Raw genomic sequence first — 23,155 nt, forward strand, 5'->3', positions numbered from 1 at the left:
GTGGTCGGGCCCCTTGCTGGTCCTTTCTGACGCTGCGGTTTCGTTGTCGCCCTGGTGTGTCTCCCAAGGGGAACCATACCAGACATTCGTTCTTCTTCTTCCTTTTCTCCCTCGTCCTGACTCCCTTCTTTCGTCCTTATCTTCTTTTCCTCTTTTTCTTCGCTTTTCGTTCCTTCTTACGGGCCTATGCCGATGCTGTGAGCTTGTCGGCGTGGATCTGACTGCCTGAAGGATTCAACGAACCCACGATCCAACGGCAGTCTGACCGCCCGTTCAGTCCTTGGTTGCGCTGCTTTTCTGAAATCATGACTCTCTCCTTATGAAGACCGAGGATATGGCTGGCTTCTGCTGTCCTCACTTGATGCCTGATCGACGATTTTTTTCATGAGACGACAGCACACTGCCAATCCTTTCGAAGTATATTCTCCGTCCCTGACGGCCTTCACTCTCCTTTTGCACCGGGCTTCTCCGAGCATGTTAGTTATTACCAGAAGATTTGTCACCTTCGTTATCATCTTGCAAGGCTCCACCTTCGGTTGGTTGGCTCAGCATTTTCCACGCTCGTTTGCTCCCCTGCGACATCGTCGCGTTCGCCAATCATTTCCTGCATGTTTAGCGCGCTCACGGCCCGTCCAGCCCAGTCGAGAACTAAACCTCGTTCACATCATCAGTCCAGATCATGATATGCATGCGTTTGGATGCCTGTACTAGGATTGTGAGACACCGTCGTTCCTTGTGAGGGAACGGGGAAAAATAACAAATCATACCATCCGATTGCCCATCTCTCCTTTCTAGAAAGTCCCGCAGTTACCCTTAACCTTATCCCGTTGTGAGTCCATCCAACCAGGACCAAAATCCCCCTTGCGCTCCATATCCGTGCTCCGAGGTGGGCTTGCACGAACAGCCCCAACAAAATGAGCCCTCGTCGAGCAGATCTTAGGATCTCTGCCCCGTTAAGTAACCCGGCGTTAAGAACCGAGAGCAGCCAAGGTCCTAATACCTATCCTCCGCTCACCCCAATTATTGCCTCTGACCCATCCCAGCGCCAGACACATGCATCCTATCCACCCATGCACTCTTCCTTGCCCTTTGACGGCACTGACCGGACATCATATCATAATCGCTTCGCCTCCCATGACCCTCAGAGTTCTGTTTCGATATCAGCGGGCCAGAGCCCTACAATGCATCGTCGCAGGGCCAGCACATTGAGGACAATCATGCGCAAACTATTTGGTCGCAAACGAAAGAGTGATCCTGCCGCTCAGCAGCAGGGTTTTCACGTGAAAGACCATCCTACGACTCCCTCGCAAGGCTCCGTTGGGTTACTGAGCTCTCATAGCCCGTTTGTCACGGTTTCGAGAACTGGTCACTATTCCATCAAGTCACCGTCGTCCCCGGAGCACCTCTCCCGTGTTGCTACTCCAACCGAAGCCATATTTGCTGCACTCCCGTCTCCGCCAGAAGAAACAGAGCAGGCAGAGGACGCATCCCAATTAGTATCACAGCGACGACGCCCACGTCGAAGAGCAACGCTGCCGAGCCTTGTTCTGTCGACGGATGAGGCACGGGAGTTGGCATCAAAGATCGCGCACGAAGGTTCTAAAGACGGGAGTGCACCGCCGTCACCAACAGACGGGAAGAGCACGGTGATTTCTTCACGGAAGACCGATACCCAGCTTAAACGCCGTTCACGGAGTGCATACGGTTTGAGGGAATCAGCTAGAGCACATCGCATGTCGCCGATACAGTGGCGGCGACGGAGTGATGAGATGAAACTTTGGAGGGCCAGTTTTGACAAGAGAATCGAGCCCGACCCCATCCAAGATAGGCCCGAGACTCGAAGTACAGCCGCAGAGGAAAAAGATCCCACTGAAATTCGAGTGGAGAGTCTTGCTCCAAATGGCGAGCTGGGGCAATTCGATTTCGGCAATTTGATGTCTAATATACAAGAGGACAACAGCGCCAGCCTCACGCAACGTGTAGCAACGCTCGAGGTGAAAATGATGGACTTGGAGTTCGCAATCGGGAAGATGCAGGGATCTGATATATCGCCCATCCAGCCACATCCATCCACGCTTTCTTCGAAGGAGTGCAAAACTGAGCCTCATAATCCAGCTTTACAACCGCCACTTCCTCCGCTATCGAGTTTCTTGCGCGTTTCGCCCGGTCATAATCCCGCACCGCCTCGAACTTCACCTACGAATACCGACAGACCCACCAGCACCGCTACCTTACGTCCACACACCGCAACAGCGCACTCATCACCACCGATCACTCCGTCCCCATTCTCTCCGGGGATTAGCGTCGAACAGTACAGCGCTCTCACAACCATTGTCCGCAGGGAACAAGCAGCCCGGAAGCATCTTGAGAAGCAGGTTCTCCAGCTGCAGCGAGAACTGCAAATCCTTCGGGGCGGACTGACTTCTGGACAGGCTAGTTTTCTCCGCCCATCAAGCCCCGATTCTCCATCTACGACGTCATCCCACCCAGATATGGGGCATGATCGCATGGACTCGGGGATGTGGCGGCAGAACAGTGAAAGCAGTGGAGCGAAAAGCGGGAATGTGTCACTCGAGAGTTATCCGATGAAGTCGGAGAGTTCGTTTCATCGGCTGAATCCGTTTGACAAAATTATGGGGAGGAGTTAATAGTTTGCATACGATGGTTTGACGAAAGATTTCTTCCGATTCCTCCGCTTCTCGATTGCAGGTCAAAACCGGATTTTTTTTTTTTTTTTTTTTTTTTTTTTTTTTTTTTTTCCGGCATACATTCCATGTTTATCAGAATTTCCATTTGGCATTGACCATATTGGTCTCCTTTTCCCAGCTACATGCTCCCATGTTATGATACCCTGGCCATGGTCACTGGTGTGATGGTAAAATTCTTTTCTCTTCCGTCATCTCTCGCATTTATCCTCAGGGACAATCAACTTTCCGTCGATATTCCTCCCCCCATTGCATGAAGGATAACCGCATCATTATACTCTTTCGGAGGTCATCATTTTTTTTTTTTTTTTTTTTTTTTTTTTTTTTTTTTTTCACAGTTCTCTGGTACACCACATGATTTTAATCCATTGCATTCCGATCTATTCAGCCAATCTCAGTTGCAGTGTATAGCCATTTTTATTGGTGCAATCTCATTCTCCTCCTTTCCAGAACTGCATGTTCTGTTGTATATAGATGATGCGACTTAACAGCCAATCCAAACGGTTGGGCGGCATCTGAGCCCGAGCAAACCAAACCCCCCTCTACCCATCCTTTATCTCCCGGTGTAGCATGTAAATCTGAGTTGGCGGGCCTACATTGGGCGTCACTTTTCTGCCTAAATAAGGCTCATACCATCGCATTTATCATTGGCAGTGCGGATCATGGACAGCTCAGAATGAACTTGCCCCTCCCACCCGATAACTGCTACAAGAAGGCCGTTCGATCCAACTGTCCATCCCTTACTTTTCCCTTTCTTCAACAACCTAAGAATTGTCCCCTAAAGATTTAGTTTTTGGCGGATGAATCCGAAAAAGCAAAAGCCTCTGTACAGGAGAAAGAAGTTCTCTCCCGAGATGGAGACCGCTGACTGCTCGACGATCATTCATCTGAATGGCGTGAACGAAATATCCTCCGACTACGCTGATATCAAAGAGTACGATCAGCCAGAGGTTTCGTAAGGCTTGCTGTCCTCTTCACCTAGATCAAGATGATTAATCTAATCTAGCCCCTATACAACATCAACCGTCACTCTGCTTATTGGTATCGAAACAACGGAGTACACGATTCCAGAATACTTTATCAGAGAAACACCCATATGGGACGAAGATCCGGGGCCTTTTCGTCACCACTCCGGCCAGAAGTCTATCAGGCTGCCCCTCGTGGATGAGGACGTGGGCCACACGCTTGTGCATTACCTATACACCGGCGAGTACCAGACACTCAAGAAGGGAATCGAGTGGGACCCGATAACTGAATACAAACGGAGCGTCCTCGCTTACTATGCTGCACGGAGATATGGATTAGAGGGTCTGGAGGCACTCGCGAAAAAATGTATGGAGAAGCTCGGGTCTTCCACGTCGGTGTCGATATTTACGGTTTTGAAGACTGCACGGAGCATCTATTCGAAGCTTCCGGGGGACAAGCAATGGTTTTCCGAATATATCAAGAGTAAAATGGAGATGGCCTTTCAAGCGGACGAGAACCTGTTTCGCCAAGACCAATTTTTGGAAAAGATCGGGACTAGCTCTTCATTTGATAAGTTTCTGATGCAAAGTGTGGTGGATATATATTTTAAAAGGGTCTTCGCGTTGGAGACATATATTGAGAATGCCCTGGTGATCCATAGTGAGAGAAATGATAGCGAATGCTGCCATGGAGAAGGGCTTGCTGCCGAAGACCCAGCTATTATTGAAGAAGAAATTAACAAAGAAGGCTCCATCGACGAAGGGCCTGATAACAAACATTTCGACCAGCCGGAGGACGAACCACCACCAATCGATGGTGACGAAGGTGAAGCATCATATCAGGATGACGGCGCGAAAGAACCCGATGAGCACATTGGAATCGCCGAAACGAATCAATATTATGAGCCCGTCAACTCCTGGTTCCCCCCTCCAAGTATAAAGAAGAAGAGCAAAAGAGGCAATCTTCTCAATGCCTCAGTTGAAGCACTCATATCCACGCCTCCGCCAGTGGAACCTGAGTTCTCCAAAGACGAGCCGATCCCTGAGCACTTTGGCAGTACAGGCGGCTGGGACAACTGGAGCACCTGGTCACCACAAAAAACTACCAAAAAGAAAAAGAAAAAAAGCGGATTTGCTGAACTTCCACCTACGGCAAATCTGCCCGAACCTGAACCGTGCACGAAATCCATTGATGTGGTAGCCTGATCACCACCTCGAGACCAAGTTTCAAATTGGCTGATCGATTTCCAAAAGACTGCTTATACTGGCTAGAAGGCAGGCAGGAGGAAAGAAGAATCAACGGTATAATTATTTGTAATGAGCTATAAGTACAAATCCTTGCGGTGGGATATTGGTTCAGAACGTTCTTAACGAGATCCACTAGGTCACCAGTATCCGGTGCTCGTAGCTTATGACTTTTGACCTTTTTGTTTTTGCTTGTGTTTCGGGCTTTGCTGTGATATCTGTTTGCTTCGCGCGTCTTGGGATGGCTCTGGGTTATTCTCCGACGACTGAATCTGCTTCCGATTTTCATTTTCTGTTGAGATATCTTCATCATCTTCTTCTTCGTCAGCGAACTGGATCCGCTTGCCGTAAAATAGTGGCGTTCTCCCCATTGAGGAGCCAAGCGCATAACCTAAATATGCACCCGTGGCGATTGTAATCGGGTATGCTTGCCATGGACGATCCCTGAGTCCATAATTAGCTTTACCTTCTGTCTTGAATTTTTTTTCTCTTTTTTTCCTTTTTCCTTTTCTTTCTTTCTTTTTTTTTTTTTTTTTTTTTTTTTTTTCGGACTCGAAATCCATATAATACTCACCAATCCAACGGAATGGGCACCGCGCCCAGCCATGCGCCCAAGCCCGTTCCAACAGCTGCTCCCCAAACGCTATCTACCGGCCTCGACGCGGCCCAGATTTCCCGCCATACGGCACTGTCAGTCCCGTGGACATAAACGAGGCTGGTCCCCGAGAGTACAGACATGTGCACAGCGCAAAGGAGGGTGTGCGTGATGTGTGTGGTAACGGGAGCGCCAAATAGTACGAGAAGGATGGTAAGAAAAGGTGTACCGAGGAGGAGAGTTAAAAGTAGAGATAGGATTGCTGGCTGTAAATTCACAGTTAGACCAATGTATCGAGTAGAACATGCGATCGAAAGAGAAAGGCAAGAGAGAGAGAGAGAGAGAGAGAGATTACATACCACTATTCTTTCGCCCAGTCTGCTGTCACCATCTCCGCTGCTGCCCGCTGCTCCAGCCCTCCGCTTGTGTCCCGATTTCCCCTTTTCTTTCCCAAGGCCATCCTTTCCGGCGGCAGGTAGACAGATAATCACGTAGGCAGCTTGCACCGCGCATACTGCAGGCAGTAGACCGGCCAATGCAGATACGGGATCATCCACAAGTGCCTGAAACCGGATTGCGAACCCGGAGAGCACGAGCAAGGGGTGAATATGCGCAAATGTTTGCGCGGCCGGAGACGAGAGCATGGACACGGCCTGGGAAGAAGAGGACTGTTGTTTGCGGCGGGAGGGAATGGACGGCGACTGATAAAGAGCTGGGACATCCATGATGTGAGGGTCTCAAAGAATTACGTACGACGTCTGGTCGCCGTCGACAAAGTTGGGAGTGAAGTTGGATTTGCGCACCCTGGTGGTTATTCTGCTCACCCTCACCGCCAAAATCCGATCTCCTCCGTACGCCATATCGATACGGATGTTTTTGACATGTTGATAAAGTATCAATTGTCTCAAGATGTATTGTGTATGAATTTATTTACCTAGAACATTTTCTTTTCTTGTAGTCTCCCTTTTTATTTATTTCTTTCTTCTTTTGTCTTTTTCCTTTTTTTTTTTTTTTGGGAACAGAAGTCCATGCCCACCATTAAAATTTAGTAGTCCGTCTTGCGCAGATCGTGTAAGTCATTAAAAATTGAAGATCAAGTGTCCAGCATAAAGTCGTGTTCGCATTGTCTATCCATAAAACCTGCCCTTCTTTGCTGGCATAGCAGCCTTCGCCTCAGCAAACGCGAGATGTCCGGCTCTATTATCCGTGCCCTGGACATCACCTAGCCTTACCAAGCGATCCTTTAAAATCCTCGATCTCTCCAACCCATCCAGTCTTGAACCTCCATTCGGTAATGGAAAATAAATTGCGTCTCTCGTCAAGCTCGAGACATATCCTAGGACATCCGGGATCGACGTTCTGTGAGCTACAATGGCTGACAGCACCGCGGCAACAAACATAACCAAAGACGAGACGATGAATACGGTCATCCAGCCCCCGGAGACAACGTAGATCCCACCTGCGGGAGTGTTTACGGTGGCGGGAACAGAACGCGTCCACGAGTCGTGGGCATAAGATTGCTCTTGATATACGGGGGTTTGGGAGAGAACGAGAGAAATATTGCCGACTATACCCTCTGGTAGAAGGCTAGGAAGGAAGTATGTGTTTATGATTTGAGTGAGTCGCTGGGAGAAGGCGTTTATTGGTAAGTTATGAAGAGCCATTTCTCTAGCTTCGGCGAGGAGTGGGTTCTCGGTATTGTTCAAGTAGCGTTCGGTGATCGTTGCTATGCCTGCGTGGCCCTGGCCGGCTGACTGGGCGAGACGCGAAGAGAAGTTTATAAACGTTCCCGCAAACAAGAAGGGAGTAATATCTGAAGGCTCATGCGGGCGGAGGCTGTCTCGCGTGGCAGTTACGGCGCACTGGGGCTTGCGGAGGAGCGACGGGTCGCCGACACATGTAACGGCCGATTCGACAAAGACTCGCTTTATTCCGCAATAGGCAACCGTTTTGTTAGAGTGTCTGGCCTGGAAAAGCAACGTTGGCGGCGATGAGAGGATTGTTTCCTCGTTCCCTTTAACCTTACGAAATAATGTGGAATTTCCGCTTGGGTAGCTCCAATCCTTAACGTAATGGCTCATTCCTAGAGAAAACGAGATCTGGCAGTTGTGTTTTGAGCAATCCTCAGTGCCATTTGACCCGATGTACGCGCCGCCCGGGAAGCGAACGACACGAGGTGGTGGAGTGTCCTTGTGGGTCTTAAATGTGATGTTTCGTTCGAGGGACACGGGCTCGGCCTGCGTTAGATTATGGCAGTCGATGTCAAAGTAAGATGTCTCCATGTTGAAGGTGCTGTTTCCTATCTGCGAGAGCCCTATGGTGGGAACACCGATCAGGGAGGAATATAGCACTTCGTGCTGGTTAATGTCGTACCATCCACTAGAATTAGCTTTGATAGAGGAGCCAAAGCTTGACATTAATGGTACTTTCACATTTCCCCAGAGATCCGCGGGAGATACTTTGGAATCGTGTGGAGCCATCAAAGCTGTCAGATATAACCCGTTTAATGTTGGTATCCCTGCTAGTATATCGCCACCAATTTCAAAGAATGAAAGTTTTTCGGTATTGAGAACTGTTATATTAGCCTTGGATATCTCCGGCCGGGCAGCTGTACTAACGATACGTAGTGATGATTGACCGCCTAGAGGCGATAACGCCCATAGGACGAGGAGGCCAATTGTGAGCTTATTAAAGGAGCCAAGTAGAAACTGCGTCGACACGGTGCTAAAGACCGTTGAACTCCAAAACAGTTGCTCTACTTGGCCGAGCTCAACTCCACGTTCAAGTCGCCATGTGGCAGCAGTCCGGGTCATACGGCCCATCACCGCAGAGAAAACGATCGGGAACGAAGTGACAGCCTATCAATGTGAGAGAAGGTCATTGAACTTAGCAAACATTCTCCCTTTCTCTTCGAACAAAAAGGAAGCACATACCACTTTCATGGATTCCTGCAATGTGGCCCATTCCTTCTCGACCACGGGTTTCCCATGCTTCTGCGCTGCATATATCCCAAGTAACAGGAATGGAAACGTTGCTGCCACCGCAAGAATATCGCAGACCAGACGCACAAAATACGCAGCCCCGCTCTTTTTCAACGGTCCAGGCTCTGTCGGCCATCCTTTTACGTCCGCCGGTTTCCTTGGGGTTTCGTTTTCAAAATACAGGGGATCATAGGCCGTTGAGGTAGAGGAAATCCAGCTCTTGACATATTCTGTCGAAGCAGCGAGCGAAAGTCTCAGAGAATCAGCCGTGGGTACACGTTTTGTGAGGGCTTTCATCTTGGTGATAATTCTTCGATTCGTGCGCTCGGTCTCGCTGCGGTCGAGTAGTTTCGCGAGTTCCGATGCGACAAAGACAAGGTCATGCAGGCTGAGATGATACAAGAAGAGTTTGATCAGAGATCAAGCTAGCTCTAGGGTAAGTAAAAGAAGATCAAAAGGGATCTCGATGTTGAATTCATTCAACATCCCACAAAGCGGAAGGGATATTTGTGCTCTCTTCGAGTTTGAGCTGATTCAGCTTCACGACAAGTCACTTGTGCGCAAGAAGATGCAGATCAAAGGGATCACCGTGTACATCCACAGTGAAATTTAGACCGTCCAATGAAGCGACTTTCTCACAGGAATGTTCCCTGACAACCTAGCCCGGCACTCAACAAGGAGGGGGGGTTGACGTGCGTCCTGGCAGCGAGGGCATTCACTGCGTCCGGCCAATTACTGGCCCAGCTAGGCTTACACACGGTGGAGACCAGGTTTCGCAGAGTCCTCTCCAGACTTTTGTTGGTTGCTATGCTTCAAGGCTGTGCACCGCTTGTTGAATACATATGAACCCTCCCACAGGAAGCACTATGCTTTAACATGGCAGCAGGAAGCACCTTGTTAGACTATCTAACAGCAACTTCACTCACACAACCTATCTACATATGTAGGTTGCTTGTGGACAGAGAGAGAAATCCTTCACCGAGCAGGTGTAAGGCTCTGCACCACGAAGTTCTCTCTACTCGTGTGTATGGCCCCAGAAGCCTGAACCTTCCAGCGGTGACACCGAGGTTCGAGACCCACCTCCCAGGGTTTAGTTTTAACTAACGACGGGTTAACTCTGAAGGTTAGTGCATCCCAAGGATTCGGGATCTTCATTCCAAAATCTCCCTTCCCGACGTGGTCCGCTTGCACCCAGCCAACGACGGAATACAGTGCGACGAAAGGGTTATGTGCTGTGGTTACTCCTGAGGCTGAGCCCTGCATGAGGACCAGGGGCTGGATAGAGATGGACCCTTCCCGCCGTGTAAATCAAGGATACCAGCACAAACGAGAGAGTAAAACCCGTGGAGCTTAGACATAAGAAAGACGAAGTAACTAATCGCGCTGGTGACGATTTCGGAGTGACTACCGAGTAACACGGGAGGATATCTTGCATGAAGAGTATTTGCTTCGATCTCTTACTTCCTAAAAATATATAATATCAAGTTTGCCATTTCCCTAGACTTTTATGCGACTGAGTATGCAGTCACGCATTCTATGCTATGAACTCCGTATGGAGCAATTTCTCGAAGTCACAACTGCTATCAGGACACCAAGTTGCAGGCCTCCTTGTAACTGTAACCACACCTCGCTGTCGAAGCATCCCGACCAACCCCCGCAAACGTACCACCACCCCAGTGGAAAAGTGGGACACCAGCTAAATGCTTACACTGTGCCCTGTGCCCTGTACTCTGTAAGTAACAAGGTGGCGCCGTGGTGCATGCCTGAGCAAAAGAAATGAGAGCCACCATTTCTTTCTATGAAGGTCTATGTATGCTATTTGTAGTGCGCCAATGACCTTTCCAGGATTCAGACACACTATGTGCTGGTCTACGCATGCGGGCTAGCTTAGTACGACAAGGCTGATATTTAACTACATAGTTCGATTGTGCCTTTGATGATGAGTTGCATGGAAGGCAAACGGGAGACTAGCAGGGTGGCCGAGAGATATTTATACCTCCAAATCCACTGTTACCACAATGAACACATTGTGATACTGTCTACTCCGTACAGAGTACAGAGCATAGATTTTATTTTATTTTTATTTTTTTTTTCCGCACAAAAAAAAACAGGAGCTGGTTTTAAGTCTCAGTTTAATCACCTTGTCATGACTGACATCACACATGGAGTGTTTTGTTTGCCGAAACCACGACGGCTTATTATGGATTCATCATTTGCTGCGCATCAGAGCTACCTTAGTTGATATGATGATATCTGACAAGAGCAGCTAGTGTATTATATGTACACAGTAATATCTGTGAGGGACCGGCATTAAAATCCCGGGCACAAAGAAAATGACAAGGGGGCGTTACATACATACATACATATATGTATTGAACACTCCGGGGTTCACGAATCCCCAAAAAATTTTACGGGCAATTTTGGCACCGTTGTTTTTGTTTTTTTTGTTCAAGTCCTTGTGTCCACCACGCATCGAATGCAGTCTCCAGCCTTCATTTGCTCAAAAGCGGCGTTGATGTTGGCCAACGGCTCGCGGTGGGTGATAAATTCGTCAACTTTGAGATCACCCTTGAGGTAATCGTCGACGAGGTCGGGGAGCTGCGAGCGGCCCTTGATACCACCAAAAGCGCAACCTTTCCATACACGGCCCGTGACGAGTTGGAATGCTGTAATATCCAGATATTAGTTAGCCTTTTTTTTTTTTGGGTTATGATCCTTATAGAGCGCGCGCGCTCTTGCCAGGTGACAACTTACGTCTGGTGGAGATCTCTTGTCCGGCAGCCGCAACGCCGATGACGATACTCTGACCCCATCCCTTGTGGCATGCCTCGAGAGCGGCGCGCATGACGCCAACGTTGCCAGTGCAGTCGAACGTGTAGTCACATCCGCCATCCGTCATCTCGATGAGGTGCTCCTGGATGCTCTTATTGCCCAGCTTGGTAGGATTGACGAAGTCGGTGGCACCGAACTTTCGAGACCACGATTCTTTGCTGTCGTTGACATCCACAACGATGATCTTGCCGGCTTTGTTCTTCACGGCGCCCTGGATCACGGAGAGACCGACGCATCCGGCGCCGAACACGGCAACGGTAGAGCCCTCTTCGACCTTGGCCGTCACAACCGCGGCGCCATAGCCTGTGGTGATACCACAGCCCAAAAGGCACGTGCGATCCATGGGAGCCTTGTCGGTGACGGCCACGACGGAGATATCGGCGACAACGGTGTATTGAGAAAACGTGGATGTGCCCATGAAGTGTAATAGGTCCTTTCCGCGGCATTTGAACCGGCTAGTTCCATCGGGCATGACGCCTTTGCCTTGAGTGGCTCTGATCTTACCGCAAAGGTTGGTCTTTCCAGATTTGCAGAACTTGCATTCCCGGCACTCTGGGGTGCTGCAGGATGTTAGAAATATCTACACACACAGAGAGACACACAGAGAGAGAGAGACACAGAGAGAGAGAGAGAGAAAGATGAGAGAGAGAGAGAGAGAGAGAGAGAGAGAAAGAGAGAGAGATTCAGGGATTGGGTCAGTAAGTAGACGCAGGAAATGCATACTAGAGAGCGACGACGTGGTCGCCTGGCTTCACGGAAGTGACGCCTTCGCCAACTGATTCCACGATACCTGCACCTTCATGTCCGAGAACAACTGGGAATGCGCCTTCGGGATCCTTGCCGGAAAGAGTGTACGCATCTGCACGCAAGCTCAGCGCCCTGGATCACTTACAGTTGGGAGAAAATAATGGGACCGGAGAACTCCGGGACCGGCCGTACCTGTATGACAAACACCGGTGTAGTAGATTTGAATCCGAACTTCGTGGGCTTTGGGCGGGGCCACCTCGATGTCTTCAATCGACAATGGTTTGGCGGCCTCCCAAGCCACCGCCGCCTGGGTCCGGTCAGCCTTTTTTCGTTCCTTACGTGTATTGTGTGTAATTCGCGCTGAGGTTTGAGGCTTTGACAATAGCCCCCTCTGGACGATCTAGGGTGCCGTTGGAAAAGGGTTCCTGAGGTCTTACTTTGCAAGTGATAGTCTATGAAGTCATCTTGAAATCAGCCAATTGCCCACTCTTAAGGTAAGACAATGATAGATGCAAAGAGTGACTCACTTTTCCTACGGTATCGGCCATTGTGAATTGACTGCTTCAAATCGATCCTTGTGTGTTATGAATTAGTTGACAAAAATGAAGACGAGTTTGACGGTAAGAAGATGACCAGGGAAAAAAGAAGGGGGGTTGTGGATGAGACGGACAAGGGTTGGATCGGGGGAGCTTTTTTATAGGTCTCCTCCGTTGGGGCAGGGAAGGATGAGGAGAAGCCAGCGAAGAGGAGAAGCTGCGGTGCGACTTGGGCGGGCAGACGGGTGGGATCGTACAGGGCAGGATATTTATTCTGTTTCGAGACAATTCGTGAGGAGGGGCAGCGCGGCGGAGGAGGTGGGGTTCTCTCGGAGCTTCACGGTGAGGGGGAAACATCCAACTGGTCCGTGTTTCGCTCTCTTTCGCGTTTTTCTACGGTCCGTCGCCTGTTATCGCCGACCCGGAAGCTGCTTGGGGATTCATAGCTCTATCAACGGATCATCACCCCTGCGTCAATACCGTGATTCGAGCTCTGTATGGAGTATTGACTCTTTCTTTTTCTTTTTTCTTTTTTTTTTTTTCATGTGCGACTACGATCAGCGACAAGATTCCAAGACACGCTACGATGAGGGTTGGGGGAAAAAAAGCAAGCAAGCAAGCAATAACTAGAGCAAGCTCCAGGTGATATTCGAATCTCGACCGCCACAAAAAAGGTGCTTTCCCCGCATATCCACAACCCAAACGCTCCGTCACACGCAACGTTGCGGAGGAGAGTTCCCCAACACCACAAAAAAAAAAAAAAAAAAAAAAAAAGGAGCAAAAATTAAAATTAAAAATAACAAAAGCAGAGTCATGGGGTTTCTAGTTCAAAAGCAGTGTTTCTCGCGGGGGTGGAGTATTCTAACATCATCGCACAGAAGTAGAGGAGGGGCTACGCGTTTTAGACATACATAGGGCATTTCGCCTGGGTTGTCAGCTTTGTCGGCATTTTGAATTGCCCCGGTGCCTAGCCTAGGTTGAATGCTCTCAAATTCCACGTCTTATTAAGAGACGAAGGATCTGGCTCAACAAAACAATCCCCCACCCTATTGCCATCTAAGAATGCACAGTGCATCGAGTTTTGTCAGTTGACGCTCCGCATATTCGAGGAATAGATGAAAAGGGGGTGCAGGTTCGTGCCCATCACGGGAAGAGAGCAGACGAGCGGGTTGATCGTCAGCATTCTCCGGGATGGGTGCGATCAAGCAAGATAACTGGTGAAAGAGGTGCGGTAAGCCCTTGGTCCGGGCAAGTCTCAAGGCGGTGTCGATTGTAGAATGGCGAGCCGTACGGGTGACTAACAGGTTGGTCTGCGCGGGTCGTGGGCAGAGAGATGACAGAAGCAGAACACAAACAGGAGAGCGAACGAGGATTAGAGTCTCTAAATCCCACTTGGGGAAAAAAAAAAAAAAAAAAAAAAAAAAAATTAGGTGACAGTAGTGTACAGTTATAATGCTGCTTTCAGGTAACATATCCCCGTTCATCCGATGAACCCGAACCAAAACCACAGAAGAACACAGGCAACCCAGGGGAAACCAACAAAGATTTTAAAAAAAAAAGAAAAAAGAAAAAAAGAAAAAAGGAAAAAGCGCCCGGAGAATGCAGCAGAGGCCGAACCAAAAGCACGATTGAAGCCGAAAGGGCGAAGAGGGGAAAAAGGGAAGAGGGGATTATCTGCCGGGGATCTGGCCGGACTGCATCATGGCGTTTCCTTGCTCCTGGAAGCGCTGGTTGACGCGCTCGGCGGTCTTCATGAACTTGTCGAAGCAGCGGTTGACGCAGCCCTCTTCGCGCGAGATGAGAGACTTTGTGGTGAAGTCGTTGATGCAGTCGTCGAAGCAGCGGTTGACGATCATGGAATAGGCCTGTTTTTTTTTTTTTTTTTTTTTTTTTTTGGTTAGCCTGGCGGTGTGTCTTTTGCTTGGGATGCTGGTTTTTATTACCCCCATAAACTCTTTGATCTGCTTCTTCTCCATGCGCTTCTGGAGTTCCTGCTGCTCGGCTGCGGTGAGTCTGGAACGAGTAAACAACATCTGTCAGTCAGCGGGAAGGATCAAACTGCAACAACACCAACCCAAAAGAACAGTGAAGGGAAAAGGGAAAGAAGAGGGGGGAGAAATGGTGTCAGGGGAAGGAATTACCCGTCCATGGCTGGTGAGTGAATGACAGTGGTGCTTTCCCTCTTCTTATATATATAAATATATATATATATATCTCTTTTTCGCTCTTTCTCTCCTTCTTGGTTCTTTCTCACTCTCTCTCTTTCTTTCTCTTTTTTGGTTTTTTTTGTTTTAGTTCTCTTGCTGGTTTGCTCTTTCCACGAAAGTTTTACCCGGCGTAAAGTTTTTCCATCTCATCGCCACGTGACTAAACCAGAGTCGCCTTACCAGAAGAGGCAAGACACGACAGCAAAACGGCGCACGCTGATTGGCCAGGGCTCGTTCTCCCCGTCGAAAGGTTGCTTGTTCCGCTTTCTCTCCTCTGCTTCTCTTTCAAATCTCTCTTGTTTTTTTTTTCATTTCCTCGCTCAACCGTTCTTCTTGTCTCTCTCACTGCCCCGTCATCCTCCGCCCCCCCCTTTTTTTTTTCTTTTTTCCTTTTTCAATAAACGTCTTCCTCTCTCACTGCTCGTCTCCCTTCGCTCCACAGCCTGACCTTCCCCCCCGCGCCACCTCCAACAACAGCCCCGTTCCGTCATGCTCCGTCGCTGTCGCGTCTAGTTCTTCTCTCTTCATCTTGGTTCCCTTCGTTTCATCCCAGTCTCCACCTCGTCCTTGTGGGCTGGGGAACTAACCGCGCCGTTCGTTCGTTCTGGAACTTCACCTCCGTCCCCGACCGTTTCGAACCCTCACTGAACACTCCCCTAACAACAACTCCTCTCCTCTCTCCTCTACTGTCGCTGGCCTAGTGGTGCGCTTCATCGTCCATGCTCTCGATGCCAAGCCATCCTCGTCCATGATCCCCGAGCAGCGGAAATTCGCATCACGAACGGGCTTCGATCCTGTCGACTCTCATTGTGATAGCTTCAAGAACATCCCGCATTTTATTTTGTTTTTATCTTAGCCCTTATCTTTTTATCTTTTTATATTTTATATTTTTTTTTTTTACTTTTTCTCTCTTTTTCCTTTTCTTTCCCCTTTGTCCCCAAATCTCGACCCGGAAAAACCGGCCAGCCCACATTAAACACCGCTCAGCCTTATTTAACGTTTTGTGGTTCCTGTTCTTTTGAACTTCTAGTCCCCATCCGTCCATCCACCCTGTTTCAGGCAGGACGGTCCGGACCTCCTCTGTTTCTTGGCTTTCCTCTCTCTCTCCCTCTCTCTCTCTTTCTCTCTCTCTTGCTTTCATCCCAGCTTTGACCGCTCACAACTTCGCGGAACGTTAGCACTCGTGCACACACCACCAACCCCTCCTCTGCTGGGGGAACTTCCCTCTCCTTATCTAGAGAAGCTTGTTTTGCCGCCATGGCAAACAGTCAGCAGAGCTCCGGGTCGCCGTCTGCACGCGCTCCTCCTGCAGCTTCGGGGGCTGCATCGTCATCATCCCCAGATGTTCCCTCTGCTCCGTCAAGGCGGGATCTAGCTTCCTGGTGGAAACAATTCAAGCGGAACACAAAGAAGGACGAGACTGGTATTTCTCTACCCCCCCCCCCCCCCCCAAAAAAAAAAAAAAAAAAGAAAAAAAAAAAGAAAAAAAGCCCTTTCTCCCTTCGATCTCTTCTCCATCTTGCCATCGCTCCCGCACAGCTGCATAATGCACGTGCTGCCACTGCTCCCTACATCATTTATAAGAAGCAGGGCTCTCCTTACTTATTTGTGAAGCTAAGCTGATTGGTCTTTTTGGTATATAGCCCCGCAGTCTGCCGGCATCTTCGGCGTTCCTCTCAACGTCAGCATCAAATACGCAAATGTCGCCATATCTCTTACCGGCGATGATGGCAAGAGCTTCGTATATGGCTACGTTCCCATAGTGGTGGCCAAATGTGGGGTATTCTTAAAAGAAAAGGGTAGGGTCTTCTCTGCGTCTTCTAGCCTAAGGGGGGTCATATCGTCTGATGTCTTTCTTCTTCCGTTATAGCCACGGACGTCGAGGGTATTTTTCGCCTGAGCGGTTCCGCCAAGAGAATCAAGGATCTACAGGAAATTTTTAACTCTCCAGATCGATATGGGAAAGGTCTTGATTGGACTGGATACACTGTGCACGACGCTGCTAACATCCTACGCCGATACCTGAACCAGCTCCCCGAGCCGATCGTCCCGCTTGATTTCTATGAACGGTTCCGTGACCCTTTGCGCCGCGGCCACCCCCAAACCCAGGTTGACGGGGAAGATGAACAGTCGGACAACACAGCTGCCCTTACCAGAGAAGAAGCTGTGCTGACATACCAGCGGCTGATCAAAGAGCTGCCTCCATTGAACCGACAGCTTCTTCTTTACATACTAGATCTGCTAACTGTCTTCGCGTCCAAGTCCGATCTTAATCGAATGACGGCAGGCAATCTTGCGGCAATATTCCAGCCTGGTTTACTATCCCATCCCAATCATGACATGTCGCCACAAGAATATAAATTGAGCCAAGACGTTCTTGTTTTCCTCATCGAGAACCAGGACAACTTTTTGTTCGGCATGACGGGCACTGCGGCAGACGAACAGACCGTCAAAGAGATGCAAGAAGGTATATATGCGCATCCAGCAAAATCCGGCATACGTCGTTCAGCATCCAACGCCAGTGGCGGTGCGGATAGCCTTCGCAAATATGAAACTTTGCGTAGGAACGTATCTGTATCTTCCAAGACTTCCAAACAATCTGGAGGGAACGTTACGAGTCCAGCAACTCCAAGGTCGGTTAGCAGCTTTGGTGTCCATCGAAGCAATACCGTTCCTTCAAAGCGGCCACCTGGTCTGTCGCCGACTGCCTTCAATCGGTCACCCCACCCGTCAAACCCTCCGACCGGTGGACTGTCACCATCCGCCTCCCCACTCCTAGCATCACGATCTCAGAGCCGTGTGTCATCAATAGAAGCCATGAACGAAGCCAAAAATACGAGACCGGACCTCAGTCTTGATACTAATCCTCCCGCGGCGAAAGCAGACGCTGAGGCCCGGCCTCAACAGAATGTTCCAGGACCCATTATTTCAAAACCGGTGGTAACTCCAAACAAGGAACGGAAACTGTCATCGCTCTTTGCATGGTCTAGCCCTCCTGAAGATGGTAGGCAGCCTAACAGACTAAGGAAAAAACGTCGGATACCAGGTAGTGCCAGCGAAAGTGCACAAAGCTCAACGCAGTCACTTCACGACAATTCATACGATGTTGGCTCGTCGCCTCCACCTTTGGTGCGGGGATTATCCGACACGGATCTGGATCAATCACACGTCTCGACGCCGAGGATCCTTACTACAAGCAGCCTGGCCACCGCGATGACGCCGCTCGCGAGCCAGAGCGGTTCCGAGGAGAGATCCGGTCCTCAAGTGGCCACGGAGAGTATCCTAAAGTCAACTCTATCTCGAACACCTTCCCCTTCCCTGCACTATGTAACGGACCAATCAGATCTGGAACATACTGAGGAGAATACTGATAAGAAGGAAAAGAGGCGGAGCTGGAGGTTCCATCGGTCGTCAAGACGGGCCGGTGAACCAGTTTCACTCAGCATCTCCCCACCAGCGCCACTTGGGTCTCATGCAGGTGCCGGCTTTAGCACTTCATCACTCGCAAGTTCGAATATACATAACCAGATTATGGCGAATGACACAACGCGGGTCAATAAGGAAAGCTCGACTTCGACCCTGCTCTCTCAGTCATCCGATGTGGTCAGTGGCACCAGCGTTACAAGCCCACCTGTAACCAAGGATAATGGCGACGAAGAGCGTAAGAGCTTTTTCAGTAAATTTAAGGCCAAGGTCTCCCACGTAAAAGATGGCATGAAGGACAAGGAGTCGGATCTCGGACGATCTCAAAGTCCTCCCACCTCCGATCATGAGAGATCATCTTCCCGAACAAGTTTGTCCTTTTTCAATAGGGACGCTAAGGCCAACCGTGCTCCTCCCGCTGATGCTACAAGGGATCAACGCCATTCCGAAGCCCAAGATAAACCGACTGCACCCACGACCATGTCTCCACCATCATCTCTGCCGCCTGGGCCATCTCAGATACAGATAGCCTCTCCACCATCAACAATGCCTCAGGACCCTACTACCCCAGATGTGGTCACAGTTTTGCCAAAGGTTGAAGAGGAGCCGTCGTTGCCGGATACAATTACAGACCAGGGAGTGGAATCAAAGCAACCATGCCATCCGCCAACTCAAGCTCCTGTTCAAGAGTCAACCCAGGATACTCCTGAAGTGCCAACCGGCAACACGCCCCTCCCTCTTGACCCAGTCAAGGCGACCTCGGAAGTCCCGCTTGAATCACCCTCGCAGGGAGTCACCGGGACATCTGGAGAAGTAGCCCCTGAACAACACATCAATGTACAAATCGAGTCTTCAGTCGAGGCCCCAACCGGAGAATCAGCTGAACTAGTCTCGAAGCAAACTACTGAAACACCGGCAGAAGCGCCACCAAAGTGTTCTACAGCCGCTCCAACACAATCTACCGCCGAAACCAAAATGGAGTTACCCTCCACGACGCCAACTAGAATTCCCATAGAAACATCGCTTGAACGCTCAACTGATGTGTCAACCCAGCCTACCACTGAAGGCAAAACCAGAGTATCCTCGACGATGACCACTGAATTGCCCATGGAAAAATTACCTGAACCCTCAACTGATGCGCCATTACAGCCTCCTGCTCGAGTGTTAGCTGAGGTAGCTGCCAAAATAGCGTTACGAGATGCATCGAATCAAGCCACGTCAATCCAAGCAGCGCCACCGCAGTCACAAGATGAGTCCGAGACCAAGACTCAGCCGGAAACCAAGTCACAACCGGGATCGTCTTAGATTATACTTTAAAATACCCTATTTTCTTGTTTCTTTCATCGGGTTTGGAGCATCGGTTGAAGGGTTTTATATGGGCAAGGCAGGACTTATGCATCTTCGATACCTGTGCTTGCAGGACGGGATTATTGGATCAATACTCATTTATTACCATGGGCGGAGAAATTCACTAAAGTTTTACAAAGGTTGGCTTTATGGGGAAATTTTCATAAATCCAAGGGAGGGCCTTCTTTTTTATTTTTTTGGTCATCTTCTCTTTGGCTTCACTCTCTTCTTTTGTTTTTCCCCTCCCCCGTTTTCCCTCTCGAAACGCTTGGTTGAATTGGGGACTACTCTGGATTTTGCATGTATTTTACAACTACTCATGAACATTGACCAAAGTGTTTAATTATACGATGATGGACTTAGGATCTGGAGGATGGGCGCAAGTTCTTTATTCTTTTGTAATTATTGTGAGATTAAATTTTCTTTCCTTCTGTTTTCGATGATAATATTATTTGACGTCCGTCCAGACTAGAACTATCTATGTCGCCGTCTATGTAAGGGTAAATGTGTCCCTCCAAAGACGGAGAAAAAGACTAATAATTGCTCCTGAACACACCGATCACCTTTTCCACCGAAAACGGCGATGAGGAAACAGGGCGAGAAGAAATGAATGGTACACAGTAGACAAAAGAAAGCCACAAAGAAAAAAAGGGAGGGGGAAAAGGGAGGAGAATTAATTACAGTAGACCCCATCCGACGACCAAACCGGCCAGGACGGCCGTTTGAAGGATATTATAGAGCCCGTTCTTCGAGCCGGCGCCATCGAATACAGGATTAGTGGGGGATGGAGAGGTTGCCGGGGGTGGAGTGGTGGGTTCGGGGACGCCGGGGGGACAGTGCCAGTGGTCACCGTGAGGTTCGCATTCGCCAGCAGGAGCGCTGTTGGTAGGCTGTGATGCAGGTGGAGGAGTAGTGGGCTCTGGAACACCGGGAGGACAGTGCCAATGATCACCATGAGGCTCACATTCTCCAGCAGGAGCGCTGTTGGTAGGCTGTGATGCAGGTGGAGGAGTAGTGGGCTCTGGCACACCGGGTGGGCAATGCCAGTGGTCGCCGTGCGGTTCGCATTCGTCTGCTGGGGGGCCGTTGGTCTGCGATGGAGAGCTGGGTGGTGGGGTGGTTGGCTCTGGGACGCCGGGGGGACAGTGCCAATGATCTCCGTGAGGCTCACATTCTCCAGCAGGAGCGCTGTTGGTAGGCTGTGATGCGGGTGGAGGAGTAGTGGGCTCTGGGACACCAGGCGGGCAATGCCAGTGGTCTCCATGGGGTTCGCATTCGCCAGCAGGAGCGCTGTTGGTAGGCTGTGATGCAGGTGGAGGAGTAGTGGGCTCTGGAACACCGGGAGGACAGTGCCAATGGTCGCCATGAGGCTCACATTCTCCAGCAGGAGCGCTGTTGGTAGGCTGTGATGCGGGTGGAGGGGTTGTTGGTTCTGGGACACCGGGCGGGCAATGCCAGTGGTCTCCATGGGGTTCGCATTCATCGTCTCCGGGAGTGTTGTCGCGCGGTGGGTGGCCTGGTGGCGTAGTGGGCTCAGGTACACCAGGGGGGCAATGCCAGTGGTCGCCATGAGGCTCGCAAGTGCCTGTAGTTGCCGGGATAGATGGTTCGCTTGGTGGCGGCGTTGTGGGCTCAGGAACACCAGGAGGACAGTGCCAGTGGTCGCCATGAGGCTCACATGTGGGCTCGGGCTCGGCGGTGCGTGTTGGAAGTGGCTCGCAGTGCCCTATAACGGTCAGCATCATTCCGAGTCCTTTCAAGACAGAGTGCAGAACTTACAATGGTCACCATGGGGTTCGCATGCTGAGCCAGTGGGGGAGGGTGGAAGGGTTGCTGTTGGCTCACAGGACCCTGTGATGGTGGTCACGCCAGAGATTATCTTGTATCCGGCTGAAGAGAGGGCTTTTGAGTCGTAATAGCCATACGCAGTGATGTATCCAGCTCCGGGGAAGGAGAAGGCAGTAGTGTGGACGGGGATACGGTCTCCAGAGGAAGGCTCCGTGCCATACTTAGCATCAAGGGAACTCTTGAAGGCGCCGAAGTCTGAGACAGAGGTCGCAATGCCCGTCCACGACGAGGTGGTAGTGCAGAGCGATGAGCAGTCCCCATGGTCTCCATCCGAGCTGTCGAGGTGGTCAGCCAAGAAAGGCAAGTTATATGGGAGGGAGGTAACCCGGCGTACATGCAAGAGCCGCCACCAGGAGACGGTGGAATATATTCAGGTCGTGGAAATGCCAGAGCATGTCCATGGAGGACAGATAAGACTGAAACAACGACCCATTGATTGAGAACCATTTTGGGCAGTGTATAGTTCGGTGCGAGGGACAAAGTCGAGGAACACTGGGTTCACATGATAGCAATACGACGTGAGGGCTGTATTTATGTCTGCGCGGACCCCTCCCACGAGCGGAAATTTCAACAGCATGCTGAGATACCCATAATTGTTGACAGTGTGCCTGGGCGTTGCCGTCGTGCTTGGCTATTCCAGAGATAGGATAGCCAAGACGCCGCATCCCGCGCTGGCGAAGGGAGTTGAGTACCTTCATCGACAGCCTAGCGGGAACTGGCGAAACGGAGCAGAGAAAAGAAACGAGAGGGACCAGGAAAAAGAAACAAAGCCGAAACTGTGGGTTGCCATGTGCGCGAAGTGACTCGGATAATATTCTCCGAGGGTCCTCAAGCAAGCCCAACGTGTCTCCCGCACGCCCGTCGGAGAGGCGACGACAGCTGGAGTATTGAACTCCATGCAACTGTATCTGCCCTTGAGGTCCCCAACTCTGGTGGTATACGAGCAGAAGCGAAAACTGGACTTCATGGAGAGTCAAGGACATCGAGGGAAAAGTCGCGATATAAAAAGGGCCTTGACGGACTCGCTGAGAATGAATGGAAAGACCATCCGCAAGCATCGCCAGCAGCGAACGAACAAGCCAAGCAAGCCAACAATCCCTCAGCGATCCATCGGTTCAAGGCCAGTTCAGACTGCACTCGTGACACCATGAAGCTCTCCGTCTTCACCGCTCTCTCCGCCCTCTTCCTCGCGGCCGCCGCTACCCCGGCGAGGTCGAGAGTCCTGGTCTGCAATATGCCATCCGGGTGCACCAACCTCGGTGGCTGCAACTTTTGCTGCGACAACACTCCCTCGGGCTGCCATCTGCACGGCCCTCCGTATGAAACCTGCAACGGTAACATGGGCATCGTGGTCCACTGCGAGCCTCATTAAGCGGGCAGTAAGTTAGTTATCCAAGGCTCTCGAAAGAAATTCCCTGTTGACTAGTCAGCTAGGTTTGCCAAGAGAAATCGCGCCGATTCAAATATCGATTGAGACGCTAGAGGGATAAAAGAACATGGATGATTTCCTTGTTTCTCTTTTTCCATTTTTTTTGTTTGTGAACAGCCTGTTTGCTTGTTGATTAGTTTGTGATTGAATCCTCAGGGTTAACCATAAATGAAAAATTTGATGATCATCAAAAACCAACTTTCGTTTTTGTAGCTTCACTTCTTCTTCGACAGAAGCTGGCTGCCAACCACTCTTTCATCCTGTGGGGAAAAGAGCCATGTCCGATAGATGTCGT

The 23,155-nt window shown here is 50.1% G+C and overlaps 9 protein-coding genes across 9 annotated transcripts; 4 read left to right on the plus strand and 5 right to left on the minus strand.

Moving 5' to 3' along the window:
• Positions 1–914: 914 nt before the first annotated feature.
• Positions 915–2,648, plus strand: CIMG_00203 (uncharacterized protein; the record flags this gene model as incomplete). Its single annotated transcript, XM_001246431.2, has 1 exon — positions 915–2,648. One exon carries the CDS (start codon positions 915–917, stop codon positions 2,646–2,648), a length of 1,734 nt encoding a protein of 577 aa, XP_001246432.2.
• An 857-nt stretch (positions 2,649–3,505) lies between these two features.
• CIMG_00202 (uncharacterized protein) lies at positions 3,506–4,876 on the plus strand (the record flags this gene model as incomplete). The annotated part of the gene is made up of 2 exons (XM_001246430.1): positions 3,506–3,660; positions 3,712–4,876. 2 exons carry the CDS (start codon positions 3,506–3,508, stop codon positions 4,874–4,876), a joined length of 1,320 nt encoding a protein of 439 aa, XP_001246431.1.
• Positions 4,877–4,987: 111 nt separating this feature from the next.
• On the minus strand, positions 4,988–6,263 carry CIMG_00201 (glycosylphosphatidylinositol anchor biosynthesis protein 11). Its single transcript, XM_001246429.2, has 3 exons — positions 5,870–6,263; positions 5,490–5,776; positions 4,988–5,359 (listed from the first exon to the last, which is right to left on the minus strand). The coding sequence occupies exons 1-3, from the start codon at positions 6,233–6,235 to the stop codon at positions 5,080–5,082; spliced, it is 933 nt and encodes a 310-aa protein (XP_001246430.2). The 5' UTR covers positions 6,236–6,263; the 3' UTR covers positions 4,988–5,079.
• A 231-nt stretch (positions 6,264–6,494) lies between these two features.
• Positions 6,495–8,788, minus strand: CIMG_00200 (uncharacterized protein; the record flags this gene model as incomplete). The annotated part of the gene is made up of 2 exons (XM_001246428.2): positions 6,495–8,368; positions 8,444–8,788. 2 exons carry the CDS (start codon positions 8,786–8,788, stop codon positions 6,638–6,640), a joined length of 2,076 nt encoding a protein of 691 aa, XP_001246429.1. The 3' UTR covers positions 6,495–6,637.
• Positions 8,789–10,663: 1,875 nt separating this feature from the next.
• Positions 10,664–12,833, minus strand: CIMG_00198 (S-(hydroxymethyl)glutathione dehydrogenase). The gene is made up of 6 exons (XM_001246426.2): positions 12,598–12,833; positions 12,508–12,522; positions 12,263–12,377; positions 12,047–12,182; positions 11,246–11,883; positions 10,664–11,157 (listed from the first exon to the last, which is right to left on the minus strand). The coding sequence occupies exons 1-6, from the start codon at positions 12,616–12,618 to the stop codon at positions 10,940–10,942; spliced, it is 1,143 nt and encodes a 380-aa protein (XP_001246427.1). The 5' UTR covers positions 12,619–12,833; the 3' UTR covers positions 10,664–10,939.
• A 1,272-nt stretch (positions 12,834–14,105) lies between these two features.
• Positions 14,106–14,882, minus strand: CIMG_00197 (mitochondrial import inner membrane translocase subunit tim9). Its single transcript, XM_001246425.2, has 3 exons — positions 14,748–14,882; positions 14,550–14,619; positions 14,106–14,471 (listed from the first exon to the last, which is right to left on the minus strand). Exons 1-3 carry the CDS (start codon positions 14,753–14,755, stop codon positions 14,277–14,279), a joined length of 273 nt encoding a protein of 90 aa, XP_001246426.2. The 5' UTR covers positions 14,756–14,882; the 3' UTR covers positions 14,106–14,276.
• Positions 14,883–16,070: 1,188 nt separating this feature from the next.
• CIMG_00196 (rho GTPase activator) lies at positions 16,071–19,541 on the plus strand (the record flags this gene model as incomplete). Its single annotated transcript, XM_001246424.1, has 3 exons — positions 16,071–16,236; positions 16,457–16,612; positions 16,684–19,541. The coding sequence occupies 3 exons, from the start codon at positions 16,071–16,073 to the stop codon at positions 19,539–19,541; spliced, it is 3,180 nt and encodes a 1,059-aa protein (XP_001246425.1).
• A 719-nt stretch (positions 19,542–20,260) lies between these two features.
• On the minus strand, positions 20,261–21,878 carry CIMG_00195 (uncharacterized protein; the record flags this gene model as incomplete). The annotated part of the gene is made up of 3 exons (XM_001246423.2): positions 20,261–21,309; positions 21,363–21,706; positions 21,766–21,878. 3 exons carry the CDS (start codon positions 21,876–21,878, stop codon positions 20,261–20,263), a joined length of 1,506 nt encoding a protein of 501 aa, XP_001246424.2.
• A 55-nt stretch (positions 21,879–21,933) lies between these two features.
• On the plus strand, positions 21,934–22,803 carry CIMG_10500 (uncharacterized protein; the record flags this gene model as incomplete). Its single annotated transcript, XM_012358803.1, has 3 exons — positions 21,934–21,958; positions 22,035–22,221; positions 22,299–22,803. The coding sequence occupies 3 exons, from the start codon at positions 21,934–21,936 to the stop codon at positions 22,801–22,803; spliced, it is 717 nt and encodes a 238-aa protein (XP_012214226.1).
• Positions 22,804–23,155: the final 352 nt, after the last annotated feature.

This window comes from Coccidioides immitis (genome assembly GCF_000149335.2).
Source record: "Coccidioides immitis RS genomic scaffold supercont3.1, whole genome shotgun sequence".
NCBI lineage: Eukaryota > Fungi > Ascomycota > Eurotiomycetes > Onygenales > Onygenaceae > Coccidioides > Coccidioides immitis.